At 49.9% G+C, this 16,091-nt stretch overlaps 2 protein-coding genes across 4 annotated transcripts; both read left to right on the top strand.

Annotated features, from left to right (window-relative positions):
• Positions 1 to 840: 840 nt before the first annotated feature.
• SYNPO2L (synaptopodin 2 like) lies at positions 841 to 6,610 on the top strand. Its single transcript, XM_029245467.1, has 2 exons — positions 841 to 963; positions 2,928 to 6,610. Exons 1-2 carry the CDS (start codon positions 864 to 866, stop codon positions 5,090 to 5,092), a joined length of 2,265 nt encoding a protein of 754 aa, XP_029101300.1. The 5' UTR covers positions 841 to 863; the 3' UTR covers positions 5,093 to 6,610.
• On the top strand, positions 4,335 to 15,659 carry MYOZ1 (myozenin 1). Of its 3 annotated transcripts, none has more exons than XM_029245470.1 (6): positions 4,335 to 4,470; positions 10,129 to 10,219; positions 11,146 to 11,324; positions 13,300 to 13,546; positions 13,926 to 14,091; positions 15,149 to 15,648. In XM_029245470.1, the coding sequence occupies exons 2-6, from the start codon at positions 10,147 to 10,149 to the stop codon at positions 15,378 to 15,380; spliced, it is 897 nt and encodes a 298-aa protein (XP_029101303.1). In that variant the 5' UTR covers positions 4,335 to 4,470; positions 10,129 to 10,146; the 3' UTR covers positions 15,381 to 15,648. The 3 variants fall into 3 exon arrangements, with proteins under 3 accessions (XP_029101303.1, XP_029101302.1, XP_029101304.1); XM_029245469.1 differs by lacking the exon at positions 4,335 to 4,470 and adding an exon at positions 8,855 to 8,959 and having other exon boundaries at positions 15,149 to 15,659; XM_029245471.1 differs by lacking the exons at positions 4,335 to 4,470; positions 10,129 to 10,219 and adding an exon at positions 9,851 to 9,907.
• The last annotated feature ends 432 nt before the right edge of the window (positions 15,660 to 16,091 follow it).

Here is a 16,091-nt window from a genome sequence, read left to right as displayed (position 1 = left end):
CGGCAGAAAAAGCCAGTTCCACTTATCTCAGGCTCTTTACTTCCCCCCCTCCCCCCCTCCCCCCCTCCCCAGTACGCGGGCCTCTCACTGTTGTGGCCTCTCTCATTGTGGAGCACAGGCTCCAGACGCGCAGGCTCAGCGGCCATGGCTCACGGGCCCAGCCGCTCCGCGGCATGTGGGATCTTCCTAGACCGGGGCATGAACCCCTGTCCCCTGCATCACCACTGCACCACCAGGGAAGCCCTCTTTACTATTTTTGATGTGAGCTACAGAACAAAGTCTAAGAGTGAACTTTCTCCCTGTCCTATCCCTCCCATACCCCTCCTCTAGAGACCTTTCTTGTCACCTTGGAAATCTCAGGGTTACCCCTCTAGTTCTCATCTCTCGTTCCTCCCCTCCACTATTCTGATTCCTGATCCATAGAATTTTGTGCCTCTAAGTCTGGAATAGAGGCTAAGGCCGTGACAGTTTACCATCAGACATCCCTGAGAGTGTCCCATGTCCCACAAAGAAATTCCAGATGCACACCCACGATCTCATGCTTATCCCCAATTCTCATTTTAGCACCCTCTCCCTTCCCCATCATGCTGGGTGAGACTGTAGTTAGTGAGTGGCTCAGGGATATTTTTAGCCAAGCAGACCTCATTGTCCAGTGTGGTGGGATTGGGGGAGGGGTAGGCAGGTGCCCATGTCCATCATACCAGGGCTTGTGGGGCAGCCCAGAGAAGGGAGGGGGCCAGGCTCCAAAAATAGCACAGTGAGCTCATTCAGCTACCAGCTCTGGGGATAAGACAAAGGGGCTTTAAAAGGCGTGGGGGGTGCCTCAAACTGGTTCTGCTCCAGCCAACACTGCCTTTCTCGGCATGGAGACTTTTGAGCCCATCAGCCAAGAGCCTCTCAGCCAAGCCAGTTGCGACAAAGCCCCAAGCCCAGTTCCTGAGCTCCAGGACCCGTTCTATGCAGGTACTACCCTCCCACAGCCAAGAGAGTTCTGGAATCTAGAATGGAGGGGACTACGTCAACAGTTTGGGAAGGGAGGTCTTTGGGAAAGGTCTTACTCCCTTACCCCCTCCTCCTTTTTTCCTTCCTCTTCCTTCTTAAGAGTTTCACTGCCCTTTTCTCAGAATGGGCTGATGCTATGGTAACATGTCAAAGGGGTTTGTGACCACATGAGCTATGGAAAACTCATGGAGAGAGGGTTTATGTGTGAGAGAGAAGTGTGAGTAATCTATGAATACATGAAAGCATGTATGTGGGAGTCCGTGGGAGAAGATATGAGTGAACAAGAAAGTGTCTGGATACATGTGCAGCTAGTGTCAAGAAAGCTTTGATAGTAATAATTACTCACAGTGGGGCTTAGGTTAAATGCTAAATTTACCTACATTATCTCACTTAAACCTCATAGCAACCCTATGAGGTAGACGTTATGTTATCATCCTTCTTTACAGATGAGGAAACTGAACTTCAGTGAGATGAAGTAACTCTCCCAAGAACCAAAAATCTGAACTAAACTATGACTCCAGTGCCTATCTCTAGTCCACAGTACTATTGTGTGCTATGAATGTTGGAACGGGTGGAATGAGAGCCCTAATCAGAAGGGAGCTTTGATATCTTGAGTGGAAAGTAGATGGAATTTCAAGAATTTTTCAGGAGGGACTGGGGATCATGGATCGGAGAGTATCTGTGTCCGAGTCAGGGTCCTAGCAGCAGGGCAGCATTCCCATTTCCTGGCTCCACCTCCCAGGCCCCACGTGGCACGGGAAACCCTGTCCTGGCTCCCCTTAGCACACAGTGCTTGCGTGCCTGCCTGGTAGTGTCTACCTGAGCTCTCTACCCAGAAGGCTTGGAAAAAAAAGCTCTGTCAAAGAAGCCCACCCCACTCCCACCCTCAGCTTGGGGGAAAGGAGACTGTATCAACTGGTGACTTTGAGATATCCTAAAGATCTGGAAGCTTTCCTTGGAGAGCAGCACTCTGGCTTTTCCTGCATCTCAGATCTGAAGCCATCCCTGCCTGTGAGTAGCAGGGGTTTGAGGCACAGAGGAGCACCTTGGATTTAGAAGGCACTTAAATTTTGTCCCAACTGTTAGTGACAGTGTCTCTGCTAGGGGAATTCTGGGAAGAAGGGCCACCTTGAGTACGCATGTATGTTTTTGTGTGGACACGTGTATTTATACATGTGTATATGAACTAGGATGTATATAAGCTAGAGTATATGGGGATGTGAGAGAAAAGTACAGATGAGAAAATATGCCCATAGCCACCTCTCCCTAGAGCCATATTCTTGTTGAAGTGATGTGTGGTGGGAGTTACTTCTATGAATGTATATGACGTGGATCACATGATGATAGTGGAATTATGAATGAAGATCCTCATTGCTAAGGATCCTTTGTGTCCTTATTATAGGGTAAGGGGTAGGAAGAGGGGATAAGTCCCAAACTTTCTGAGAAGTCCCCTAACAGGGTCTCTTTGGTGGGAGAAAAGTGCCCCTTCTTATTTTTTCTTACGGTGGGACCTGCTTCATGTCCTTGCCTGCCATGGGAAGTAAACCCCCTTCTACCCCAGCCTCACATTGCCAGCCAGGAGTGGAGGGAAGCAGGGGAGGCACGTGTGTGGTGTGGGTAAGAGCAATCTCCTGAAATATAGGAGGGAAGAGAGGATAGGAGGAGAGCTGTGGTCAGAGTGGTGTCAGGGCAGCCAACTACCCTCTGCCTTCCCTTCAACTGTCCTTGGTTTCACCTTTCACCTCCACTCTGGCCCCGTTAGAGGACTTTGCCAAAGGCAGGAGAGACCTTGTGGGTCAGGCCAGTGAGAAGACCAGAGGTGGGAGGCCTGAGGGAGCTGGCTGGTGGGGGGGTGGGGTGGGGGGCGGGTGAGAGCCTTGGGGAACAGAAGATGCTCACTGACCATTCCTTCCTCCTCTCCCCAGAACTGCAAAGGGCAGAGAGCCTCCAAGAGAGAAGTGTGAAGGAGGCCAAGACCAAATGCCGGACGATTGCATCCCTGCTAACCGCAGCCCCCAACCCCCACTCGAAGGGGGTATTGATGTTTAAGAAACGTCGGCAGAGAGCCAAGAAGTACACCCTAGTGAGCTTTGGGGCTGCCGCGGGGACAGGCGCTGGAGAGGAGGACGGCGTCCCTCCAACTAGTGAGTCTGAGCTGGACGAAGAGGCCTTCTCCGACGCCCGCAGCCTCACCAACCAGTCCGACTGGGACAGCCCCTACCTGGACATGGAGCTGGCCAGGCCGAGCTCAGGCGCAGCAGAGGGCCAGGGCCCGGGGCTGGGAGGGCAGCTGAGTGAGGCCTCTGGGCGAGGGGCCCAACTCTTTGAACAGCAGCGCCAGCGCGCAGACTCCAGCACTCAGGAGCCGGCCGGGGATGGTCCAGCCGCCACGCTCAACGGGCAGGGCCTGCAGTCACCACCTCGGGCACAAAGCGCTCCGCCAGAGGCGGCTGTGCTCCCATCCAGCCCTTCGCCGGCCCCTGCAGCCAGCCCCAGACCTTTCCTCCCTAGCAGTGGAGCCTCTACCCCAGCTCCAAGCATCTTTAACCGGTCAGCCAGGCCGTTTACTCCGGGCTTACAAGGGCAGCGGCCAGGTACCACCTCGGTTATTTTCCGGCCCCTGGCTCCCAAGAGGGCAAATGAGAGCCTGGGAGGCCTCAGCGCCGTCCCACCGCCTTTCCTGTCCTCTCCGCAGGGGACCACTCCTCTGCCCAGCTTCTCTTCAGGGGTTCCCAGCCACGTGTCAACCCCCGGTTCCGCCAGCACCCCACGCTCCTCCGGCCCCGTGACGGCCACCAGCTCCCTATACATCCCAGCCCCCAATCGTCCTGTTACGCCAGGCGGAGCCCCAGAGCCCCCCGCCCCCGCTAGCGGAGCTGCCATGACCTCCACCGCTTCTATCTTCCTATCGGCGCCTCTGCGACCTGCTGCACGCCCAGAGGCCCCCGCCCCTGGCCCCGCAGCCCCTGAGCCCTCCAGCGCTCGGGAGAAGCGCATCTCCGTGCCAGCTGCTCGCACCGGCATCCTCCAGGAGGCCCGGCGTCGGGGGACCCGAAAGCAGATGTTCCGGCCGGGAAATGAGGAGACGAAGAACTCGCCCAACCCGGAGCTGCTATCGTTGGTGCAGAACCTGGATGAAAAACCCCGGGCTGGGGGTGCGGAATCTTGTCCAGAGGAGGATGCCCTGAGCCTCGGGGCTGAAGCCTGCAACTTCATGCAGCCACCGGGGGGCAGGAGTTACAAGACTTTGCCTCACGTGACAGCTAAAACCCCGCCTCCAATGGCTCCCAAGACCCCACCCCCTACGACTCCTAAGACTCCACCCCCAGTGGCTCCCAAGCCCCCTTCTCGAGGGTTCCTCGATGGGTTAGTGAATGGGGCGGCCCCTTCAGCTGGAATCCCTGAACCACCAAGGCTTCAAGGCAGGGGTGGGGAGCTGTTTGCCAAGCGTCAGAGCCGAGCGGACAGGTATGTGGTGGAAGCACCTGGTCCTGGCCTTGGCCCTCGGCCCAGAAGCCCTTCTCCTACCCCCTCCCTGCCCCCTTCCTGGAAATATTCACCCAATATCCGTGCCCCACCTCCAATTGCTTACAACCCACTGCTCTCACCCTTTTTCCCCCAAGCTGCCCGAACTCTCCCTAGTAAGATCCAATCCCAAGGGCCTCGGGCAGCCCCCAAGCAGGGCATTAAGGCTTTGGATTTCATGCGGCACCAGCCCTACCAACTTAAAAGTGCCATGTTCTGTTTTGATGAGGTTCCCCCGACTCCTGGACCCACCTCCTCAGTGCCTCCCAAAACTGCCCGAGTCCAGGAGATCCGCCGATTTTCGACTCCAGCGCCCCAGCCCACTGCAGAGCCCCTGGCACCCACTGTGCTTGCCCCCCGAGCAGCCACTACATTGGATGAGCCCATCTGGAGGGCAGAACTGGCTTCAGCCCCTGTCCTTAGCCCAGCCCCTCCTCCAGAGTCTCCCAGGGGTCTTGGGACCTCCCCCAGCTCCTGTGGCTTCCAGGTAGCCAGGCCCCGGTTCTCAGCTACTAGGACAGGATTGCAGGCTCATGTGTGGAGGCCTGGGGCGGGCCACCACTGAACAGGGCACAGCTCCCAGGACCAAGGGGAGGTGGAACAGCTAGTTCCTAAAGTTGCTTCTACCCAACCCGCCCGCCCCCGCCCCCGCCATCCCTCCTTTGCAGGCTAAATTCCCTCCTGCCAGAGAAAGTTTTGGAGTTGGTGTCCCATCTCCCAGCTTCCTCCTGACTCCTAACCTCCCTGCTGCTTTCCAACCTATAATACTATCTTTGCTTTGGTGTCTGTGCTTCTCTTTGTAGCTCCTTGCCTGGATCTCTGTCTTTAACTCTGTCTCTTCACCTACACTCCTCCACTAGTCTCCATTTCTCTACATTTGTGCTTTTTTCTGTGGGCTTTGTTTTAACAGTCAATGAGAAAGACAGAGAAGTTACCACTGAGACCTCAGGCAAGAAGCTCACCACCAGACAGGCAGCAAAGGGACTGAACTGACCCCTATTTGCACGAAATCATTTGCTGCTCCTCACTCTTCTTTCCCAAGCTTGTCTGGCATTTTCCTAGGTGTGTGTGTGCAAGTGTGTGCGTGCACACAGACGTGCTCTTCTGTCTGAGGCAAGAGTAAGAGGAGCCGTCTAAATAAAGACCCAATTTGGGTCTTACCCTTGCACTAATGAAAGAAGAGTCAGTTATCCTCACATAGAATGTCTGGTGGGGAGAAAGAGACTCATTAGAGTTAAAGATCATCGTCTGTAGCAGGTGTAGAGCATCTGGTGAAATTCATAGAGTATGAGGAGACTCGAAGGACCAGGGCAGTTTGCATGAGTTGAGTTATACCAGCTAGACCAGGAGTAGAACTAAGAACTCTGTTCCTTGGGATTTCAGAAAGTTAGCAACTGGAGAGGCCCATGCTGAGCAACAAAGCATCCAAGAAGTGAAAAGAAAGAAAGAAAATGTCCTCTGAGAATGAACAAATCATTGGCTTCATTGTCTCATGAACTTAAGACAGAAAGGAGAAAAGAACCATGATGTGGAAAGTGAGGTAGAAACCAGGAGCAGAACAGAAATGAATGAAATTGATCGAGCCTCAGAGAGAAGCATGGTGAGGGAGACTACAGTGTTGGTAGAGAGTAAAATTGGATAATAAGAAACCAATCATGTACACAAAAGGGGAACTGGGGAGAAATTTGAGGGAGAAGAATGTATTTGTTAGAGTGAAGGGGGATGATGGTGGAGGGATGTGAGAGTGAGTGTGTGCTGAGTGTTGAAAGACAGGTATCTGTGCTACCTCCTTTGAATCTGTCCCTCTGTCTTCTGCAGCTTGTCATAACTACCTGAGAAAGGGCAGGGAAACACCCAGAGCCAAAACCTCTTTTTAGTTCTACCCCATCCCTCAAACCCTAGTTCTTATTTCTTTCCAGCTTAGGTCCTGATCTCTGATCCTAGAGGGATATGGGCTCCCCTCTCACCATGACCACCACCAGTCACGCTTGCTGCTTGATCTGGAAATTGATAATTTCCTTTGCATATTGAGTGTGAGTCACAGTACTTTGGTTTGTGCACAAGAATAAACTTATGCCCCATATCTTCTGTTGTTGTCATCTCTTCTAGTTTTATACCTAAATCCTGGTCTCCCCTTCATCTTCTCTAATTCATTCCCCTGATCTCCGGATTCCTGATCTCTTTCTCAGTTCCTACCCTCCTATTTTTTACTGTTTTGCCCTTCACCCCCTGGTCTTTTGCTCTTCTCTACCAATTCTGTCCTAATCCAGTGTAGCCACCTCCATCACTCCCCCAGTTCTCTCTCTCCAGATTCTCCCCTTCTCCATCCCCTCTTCCATACTTCTCAGATGAGGCCTCAGCTTACAGAACCTAGACAATTTGGAAAGGCCCTGCTTTCCCAACACCCTGGAGGAAATGAAGGGAAAGCAATGGCTGAAGTTGAAGGTGGGGTGAGAGAGGGAAGAAGGTGAGAGAGGGTGGATCAGCGTGGATTGAGACTAATAAAAAAGAGAAGGCACTGAAAGGCGGCTAGAATTAGACTTCTGAGAAGAGGAAGTTCTGTTGCCCCAGTTTTACCAGCAGGGGGCAGATTTGTGCCAATAACCAGGCCCATGACCCTGATTCTCCCAAATACGCAGCCTCTCAGAATTTCAAAGGAAGGGCTCAGAGAGCCTAGGCTAAATATTCTGTCTTCATTCACTAGGTAGTTTTAGGTACTCAATCATAAGAGACAAAAATTTTGGTTGGTTTTTGAGGGGAGGATGGTAATGATGACGAAATCACCTTTTGCTATTTATGTTTTTTCATCTAATTGCTTCTTTGGGTTAGGAGAGAATGGAGAAAAAGGACAAAAGATGAGGAATCTGGAGGCTAAACTGGTCTGGGCAGAGGCCAAGTAGAGGGGAGCAGGGCGAACTTTCAGCCCCTAACCTGAACCTATGAAGTTCAGGATGGGAAAAGGACATGGTCAGGAAGAGTGGGTAGCTCACAGAGGGACAGAAAGGTATTCTAGGGACTACAAAAGCACACTTCCTAAGGCAGCCATAACAGGGTGGTGGATACAGCAGAGGTACAGCAGCTGGTTACAAAACCTGAGCAGAAGATGGAGAAGGATCCAGGATGTTCACGCAGCTACCGAGGAAGGTGCCGGGCAAATGACAGGTTTCCCTGGAGGGGGCTCTCAAGCTTGTGCCCTTTCCCAGAGGCTTCTCTAGACCAGTGTGAATGGGACAGTCCAGATCCTATGGAGTGTGTGCTCCCTTTGAAGAAAATCCCAAGTAGGAGCCTCAGAGAGTAAAGCCCTGGCAGGTCAGAAGCCTACATGTACCCCTTCAGGTAGAAGTGACATCTGGGACTTCCCTGGTGGCGGCCTCAGTGGTTAAGAATCTGCCTGTCAATGCAGGGGACACGGGTTCGATCCCTGGTCCGGGAAGATCCCACACACCACGGAGCAGCTAAGCCCGTGCACCAGAACTACTGAGCCTGTGCTCTAGAGCCCGCGAGCCATAACCACTGAAGCCTGCGTACCTAGAGCCTGTGCTCCGCAGCAAGAGAAGCCACCGCAATGAGAAGCCCGCGCACCACAACAAAAAGTAGCCCCCACTCGCCGCAACTAAAGCCCGCGTGCAGCAACGAAGACCCGATGCAGCCAAAAATAAATTAATTAATTAATTTTTTTAAAAAAGTGACATCTATCTAGCAGAGCAGGCTAAACTGAGCACCCGAACAGCAAATGGGGATGAAAAGGCAGAAACTGGTCAAGTCTTCCCCCACATCATCCCTGATAGCCTAACTACTGGATTTGGTTAATTTGGTCCCTTATCCTGCCAAAATCTGGCCCTCCCAAAGGAAAGACCAGCCTATCCAGGAACTTTCAAAGGGCAGTTCCATTGTGAACAGAAATTCCCTTCCCGAAACATAGCATCTTAAACCCTCCCACCCCCAAAATGCACCCACATGTCCCTCCAGCTCCAGCCTGGATTGTCTCTGAATGGCTCTCCAGACACATTCTCCTGGTTCTCACTTTCCCACTCCGAATTCTTATTCACCACTTGCTGCCTGCTTCCTCTCTCCCTCTCAGTTTTCACTTTCTCCCTGAGTGCTTCTTTGGATCTCAGCCTCGAGGTGCCAAAGAAGAGGAGTCCCTGGGCAGACTGATCCTTGGCTCAGACAGCTTAGTGAGAGAATTCCAAAGGACTTTCCTCCCCTTCCTGAGCCTCTGGGCAAGGAGGATGGGATCTTGGTTCCAGGGTCTCAGTACCCCTGTGCCATTTGAGCTGCTTGCGCTCATCGTCTCTATTAATAACCACCCTCCCTCCCCCACTGCCAGTGCTGCCCCCACGCCTGCCCAGCTCGGGTTCTCTAGTCACAGCAGCACAGTCCTCCAAAGCTGCTGGACCCCAGGGAGAGCTGACCACCGCTTGAGCAGCCGGTAAGTCTCCAGCTTTGTAGTCAGAGGGGCTGGAGCCCACTCTGCTGACTGCTGTGTCTGTGTCTGTAATAGTGACCCTTGATCCTGGGGGCAGCTGCCTCCCTCCTCCATCTGTACTCAGTTCCCAGTTGTCCAGTTCAAGGGAGCCACAGAGAGTTGGAAGGAGAAGGGCCCAAGAGGGTGGGGGGATTGGAGATGTTGGGGGAGGCACTGGAGGAATGAGAAGGGGGTCTGAGGCTGGATGGAAAACAAGAACCTAATTGGGGCTGAGAGAGGTATGGGGAGAATCTATTTAGCAGTTCCTGGACTCTGGCCTCAGCAGACCCCACTAAGCTAGTAGAATCGCAGATGTGCTGTGAGACAGGACTCAGCAGAAGACATTTCGCTGAGTGCCAACTTCTGTTAAGGAGGGGCTGGAATCTGTATCTTTTCCCAGCTTGTCCCCCTCCACTGCCAGATCCTATGATTATGTTCCTGTCCTCCCTGAATTCCCCACTGCTATGATATTGCTGAATTGACATGCATCAAGATTGACCTCCCTCTCCACTCCAGGTCTGGGGGGTGGGGAGTGACTGAAACGGAGTGGGAGCACTGCTGTCACCTCCCAGGCCATGATCCAGCTGGCCCGGTGGAGGGGCAATAACCTCTTCATCCTATGGAGAATGTTTCTGGCTGGATCTCCTCAACCCTGGCAGAACATTTTTTCTGCTCCACCCCCACCCCCCACCCCACTCTGGGGCTTGGGGAAGACTGAGAGGCCAGAGTTTGCAATGATAATCCCAGTCTGGGAGCCCTGTACAAATAAAAGCTTCAAGCCATGCCAAACCAATGAAACCTGGGTGCATTACCTGACCTGTAAGTAATGTGTTTGTTTTACCCCCAGGCCCTCCTAACACATATTGTGTTCCTAAACCCTGCACCAGCTCTATGTAAAACAGCTGAAAAGAGGTTGGTAGAAGGTAGGGGCAAGGGGTGCATCTATACTTTCTGCCCTGCTTCCCAAGAAGAGAAGCCCTAAAGCAATGGTTTTTCACCTTTTAGAGAAATATGTACTTCTTTTAAAAAATCTAATGAAATTTTGCTCCCTGAAGTCCTTAAGCAGTGCCTTACTGTAGACACTCACCGCAGTCCCTGTCCATCCTTCACCTCCTCCTTCCCACCCTATCCAGGCTCCATCCACCTCCACAATGCCACTCTCAGGGACCCCCGCCCCCAACAAGAAGCGGAAATCCAGCAAGCTGATCATGGAACTCACTGGAGGTATGGCATGTTTGCACCTACCTAGTGTGGGACTTCTTATTGAGAGTATCTCTGGCCCATGAGCCCCAGAAGTATCATAAGGTTATATGTGTCTTAAGGCGAAGAGATAAGGAGAGACAAGAGGAATTTGGGGTGGGGGTGAGGTTTGCAGGGGTGGGGGGAAGGGGGGAAAGGAAGAAAGAATTCAACACTGACTACTCACCCTTCCACCCTTTTCACCTTGTAATCTGAGACAATAACACCCATGCCATGTTACCCAGCACAGGTCCAAGACAACAGGACCCACAGGTCAGTGAGGTATGTTTGAGAAGAAAATATGTATGATGGAGACTGGCACAGAGTAAGGTCTCAATAAATGGTTAATTTCCTTACTTCTTTCCCCAGAGCTAAGGAGCCTCGTATAGGCACTTAAAATGGAAAATTGCTCAGGCATTTTTCCTGGGGGTGGTAGGAGTACAGCATGTGAAGAGCTCTCCCAATCAATACCTAGAAGCCGTTTGCAGCCAGTTTACTGAGGGGAAGAGAAGGCAAAGGAGTTAAGATAGGAGTATATATTTAGAGGTGGCTTTGGGCTTTCCCCCGTGCTACAGTTTCCCCAATGACCTCCATCTATGATGTTTCTTTACTCTTTTGCCCTGTACCCCATACCTTTTACCCCATTCACCGTCTTCACCCCATTCTAGTATCCCCACTGTCTCACTCTGCACCCCATTTCCCATGCATTCTCTCCAACTCCAAACCCAGGAAATCAAAATCCCTCATAAACTAGACAGAATTTGATCAGACATCACAGACAGCGTCTGCTTCCCTCAGTGATCTCTGCTGGGACACACACACTTAATTAGTTGTGGATGGCGGCTTCATTTGGAGCTAGAAAACCCTACTTTCCTCTTTCCCTTGCCTCTGCCTCCCCACCTCCCTGAAAGGTGGACAGGAGAGCTCGGGCCTGAACCTGGGCAAGAAGATCAGCGTCCCAAGGGATGTGATGTTGGAGGAGCTCTCGCTACTCACTAACCGGGGCTCCAAGATGTTCAAACTGCGGCAGATGCGGGTGGAGAAATTTATCTATGAAAACCACCCTGATGTCTTCTCTGACAGCTCAATGGTGAGTTCAGAACTTTACTACTCTCAAAGCCTCGTGCCTCTTTTGACAGCTTCTTGGTAGGCCCAGCCCGAGTCTCTAAAATATGACCAACCTCCCCTCCCAGCTAATTTATAAGCTCATTAACCCCCCAGATACAGCGAGCCCCCAATAGCTCCAGGGTGAATTACAGCCCACCTCTGAAACTAAATCTGTATCTTAGAGCTGGTGAGGCAGGGTAGGGAGTTCACACCCTCAAGGAGAAAACTCCTTCCCAGTATGGTTAAGTATTAAAGATAGGATTACCAGATAAAACACAGGATGCCCAGTCCTATATTTTAAAGTTGAGGTACACACTAAATAAGCTACTGAGGATATATTGTAGGCACAGTAAATAAAGCCCATATTTCATAATACCTTTAAATGGAGTATGGTCTATAAGAATATTGCATCACTATGTTGTATACCTGAAACTAATATAATATTGTAAAGCAATGCTACTTCAATTAAAAAAATAAAGTTGAGATATACACAGATAATTTTTTAGTAAAGTATGTCCCATGCAATATTTGGGACATAAGTTTTTTTTTTTTAATTGAAGACACTTAGGGAATTCCCTGGTGGTCCAGTGGTCCGGTGCTCTCACTGCCAGGGGCCTGGGTTCAATCCCTGGTTGGGGAACTAAGATCCTGCAAGCCACACAGCATGGCAAAAAAAAAAAAAAAAAAAAAAAAATTGAAGACACTTAGTTAAATTTGAATTTCAGATACACAATAATTTTTTAATATAAGTATGTCCCATGAAATATTTGGGACATGAAAATTAAATTAAAAAATACAGGACACCGAGTTAAATTTGAATTTCAGGTACATGACGAATACTCTCATATCTAAATATGTCCCATGCAATACTTAGGCATATTTATACTAAAAAAGTATTATTGTGTATCTGAAATTCAAATTTAACTGGTGTCCTGTGATTTTTTCTTTTTGCAAAATCTGGCAACCGTAGAAAGAGGTAAGTGAATTTTTATAACCATCTCTTCTTGAGCCATTCTTTTATCTAAAGGGTCAGTATAAGGACCACAGATGTGGGGACCGAAACCATGCTTTAAGGTCCTACGTCTCCTAGTCAGGATCATTCTCCGAAGAGAAGAAGAGATTGGAGAGGGACCAGGCACAAGATATTTCAGCTGAGAAGGAGGGGATCGTTTCCATTTCCTTTCTTCCCCCTCCACCTTTCCTGGGCAGCCAGGGGAGAGTGAAAATAGATGCCTACATGGGGCCAGGGGCAGGAGTGCCTGCCATTTGCCCGTATGTAGGAGCAGAATAAAAATGCTGAGCCGGTCATATCTAACTTTAGGAGGCCAAAAGCCCTCCCCCCTGCCTGTGTCTGGTTACACTGGGTGGAGCATGGGGGTGTGTTCGGTGGGTGGCCAGGAGAGCCTCCTGAAGGAGTTGGCAGGGTTATTTTTAGGCTTTGGGGATGGATCCAGTGTTGCCCTTTGGGCTTCCCTTCCCCCTACCCACTACAGTTTCACTGTCAGGAAGTCCTGGTCCAACAGGCACCAAGAGGAGAAAGGGAGAGGAAGAGGAAGAGAGAGAAGAGACTTTTATCTGTTAGACAAGATGCAGGGGAGGAGCAGAGATCTCTCTAGTTCTTTAACTTAAGGCTGGGTTCTCCATGCCAGCCCCAATCTCTCAAACCTAAGTTGAGCAGAACTCTTGGTCCTCTTTGCCTTGGTAAGGAGGGAAAGGGGATTTTGGAGAATGAGTTGCCCCCATCCTAGATGTAATTCGAACTGAGCCATAGGGGTTGTATCCCTTAAGGAGAGTTTAATTTCTCTCAGTCAGGCTATCTGCTAACCATCTATTGGAGAGGGGAGTCTCAGATGATTCAGTGTCTTCTGGTTGTCCATTGTCTCTGATCACCTCCTACTTGCTATGGTATTCCCCATACCCATTGCTAACCTTCCCCTTACTTTGTCCTTTCTTTTCAGGATCACTTCCAGAAGTTCCTTCCCACCGTTGGGGGACAGCTGGGTACAGCTGGCCAGGGATTCTCCTACAGCAAGGGCAGCGGTGGAGGCCAGGCAGGAGGAAGTGGCTCTGCCGGACAGTATGGCTCTGACGAGCATCACCATCATCAGGGCCCTGGGTCTGGATATCGGGGTACAGATGGTCCTGGGGGCCAGACTGGCCAAGGAGGAGCTGCTGGCACTGCAGGGGTTGGCGAGACAGGACTAGGCAAGTATCCTCACCCAAGAATAATGTGTCTGGTCTCTAAAGCAGAGAAATACCCAGGAATGAGGCCTAGACTGGGTGTAGGAAGCAGGAGAGGCCTGTTGAGATAGACTGATGGACTTTCTGTGTCCATAAGGATACAGAGACGTGTCTATTCCACCCAGAAGCCTTGTCTCTCAGTCACCTTTCTAGCCTTTCAGTTTGTATCACAAATCCGACTCCAGGCTGTCATTATTTCACAAACCTTATACAATCACCAAGATGTTTTACCTTTGGTCCCTGGCCCCAGCAACTTCTCTAGTGCAGGGCTCTGAGACTAACTTCCATTGGCTACTAACTGCTATTATTTGACTTATTATTATTTCTCTCCCATGGCTGCCAGACGACCAGGCAGGTGGAGAAGGAAAACATATCACTGTGTTCAAGACCTATATTTCCCCATGGGAGAGAGCCATGGGGGTTGACTCCCAGCAAAAAGTGGAACTTGGCATCAACCTGCTGGCCCACGGGGCCAAAGCTGATCTCCCTCAGTATAAGTCCTTCAACAGGTAAGGAGGATGCGGAAGGAACCTGATGCATTCCAGTGTATGGCAACATGCCCTTAGTTGGAATGGAGACTGGTTCAAATGTTTCAAGGGGATGAGGAGGCATGGGAGGAATTTGGGGGCCGCAATTGAAGGCTTTTGGTCTTTTCACTCCAGCTCAGAGAAACAGCATGGTATGATGAAGGAAAAATTTGCTAGGAGGCAGGATCTGAATTTTAGTTCATAGTTATGTTCATAGCTGTTCATAGCTGTGTGGGAAAGTCACCCTACTTCTGAGGCTTGGTTGCCTTGACTGTGAAATGGGAATAATATATTACACATTTAAAGGCTTCTTGAGGCTCCCTTCATTCAAGGTTACAATTCCATTACTGTCCTTATAGTATAATTCTATTTTTCTTTTCTTTTCTTTTTTTAATTGAAGTATAGTTGACTTACAACATTATATTAGTTTCAGGTGTACAACATAGTGATTCAGAATTTTTATAGGTTATGCACCACAGCAAGTTATTATACTATTGAAGATTCTATTTCTTTATACCCTACTTTAGTAAGGTTCAAGTATCTATCCTTTTGGAACTGGGCTTCTCTAGACTGTGTGAAAACAGGACAGGGAAGCCCTAGAGAAGTGCTTTTGCATTTGGTCCTAAGGTGCCTGGATTTTCCAGGAAATGTTAATTCCTCTCATCCAGGGCACGCACTATCCACTGAAGGTGGGGTAGGGGTTTTGAGGGGGGTCATTATAATTTAAGGTGACCTCAGACCCTTGAGTCTATAGTGTTTGGGGTAAATTTCTCTGAAAATGTGACTGGTTTGGCTTACAACTATCCATGAGACTCTCTATCTAGTACACACTAGACTACTTTTCTCATTTTTAGCTTTGGGGAAACAAGCAAACCAGAAGGGGGAATGGAGTACTTAGGGAGAAGAAGAACAAGGAGTGCAGAAGCAATCTGCAACTAGAATTCACAGACTTCCCTATCCTCAAAACAGTGTAACATCTCACTGACAAAACTCTTTCTTTTGTTCTGGTTTTTAATTAAATAATGTGTCCCCTTTTCAGGACAGCAATGCCTTATGGTGGATATGAGAAGGCCTCCAAACGCATGACCTTCCAGATGCCCAAGTTTGACCTGGGGCCCTTGCTGAGTGAACCCCTAGTCCTCTACAACCAGAACCTCTCCAACAGGCCTTCTTTCAATCGAACCCCTATTCCCTGGCTGAGCTCCGGGGAGCCTGTAGACTACAACGTGGATATTGGCATCCCCTTGGATGGAGAAACAGAGGAGCTGTGAGGTGTTTCTACCTCTACTTTGTATCAAGTTTCCCCTCTCTGGTTCCATTTTGGAGAGGGAATGCTGAGCAAGATACCCCCACTGAAAATCCAGTATCCTTGTGGGAATGGAGGGAAAAAGAAAGGAGAGATCTGCCCTTCCATCCTTCACTCCAAGTCCCCACTCCAAGCATCTTTTCTTACCAACTCAGAGCTCCCCTTCCACTTGCTCTGTATGGAACCTTCTCTTATGGAATTTTCTCTGCCTTCGGTAACAGTTAATAAACTTCAAGGAAATGAACTCATTCTTCCTCTGATATTTGAGGGCAGACGAAAACTGAGGCTAACAATGCACACAGACTAATTAAAGTAAAATACCATACATCCATTATTCAGACTTCAAGACTGACCTGATTACTTACACACCCACACCCACATCCGCACCTGCCAAAGCACATTCATAGGTGTATACAAAGACATACTTATTGAATAGTACATAAGACAAATAATCATGGACAAACACATGTGCTGGCCCATATGTGGGCAACGCTAAGCAGCAATTGTGTGCTGTGTTTAGGAAATAGGCGTTGGTGACCCTGGCGTTAGCTCTCTTTAAGAAGCTGATTAGAAACTGGGATAATCAGGATTACCCAATTTTTACAGAATGAGAGCATGCCATAAAGTTTCCAGATGACACGAGAGTGAGCTTAGGAATATATGTCAAAGGTTACAG

This window comes from Monodon monoceros, unplaced genomic scaffold (assembly GCF_005190385.1).
Source record: "Monodon monoceros isolate NGI ecotype Baffin Bay Population unplaced genomic scaffold, NGI_Narwhal_1 Super_Scaffold_4, whole genome shotgun sequence".
NCBI lineage: Eukaryota > Metazoa > Chordata > Mammalia > Artiodactyla > Monodontidae > Monodon > Monodon monoceros.
The sequence above is the reverse complement of the archived record's forward strand: the minus strand, read 5'-3'. Positions and strand labels throughout refer to the sequence as shown.

What these genes read in the sequence shown, in the direction of transcription:
- SYNPO2L (XM_029245467.1), top strand. Translation starts at nt 864, where the DNA reads ATGGAGACTTTTGAGCCCATCAGCCAAGAGCCTCTCAGCCAAGCCAGT. An exon ending in CCAGGACCCGTTCTATGCAG is followed by an intron (nt 964 to 2,927) that starts GTACTACCCTCC and finishes TCCTCTCCCCAG; the next exon opens with AACTGCAAAGGGCAGAGAGC.
- MYOZ1 (XM_029245469.1), top strand. Translation starts at nt 10,147, where the DNA reads ATGCCACTCTCAGGGACCCCCGCCCCCAACAAGAAGCGGAAATCCAGC. An exon ending in GATCATGGAACTCACTGGAG is followed by an intron (nt 10,220 to 11,145) that starts GTATGGCATGTT and finishes CCTCCCTGAAAG; the next exon opens with GTGGACAGGAGAGCTCGGGC. An exon ending in CAGTATAAGTCCTTCAACAG is followed by an intron (nt 14,092 to 15,148) that starts GTAAGGAGGATG and finishes TCCCCTTTTCAG; the next exon opens with GACAGCAATGCCTTATGGTG.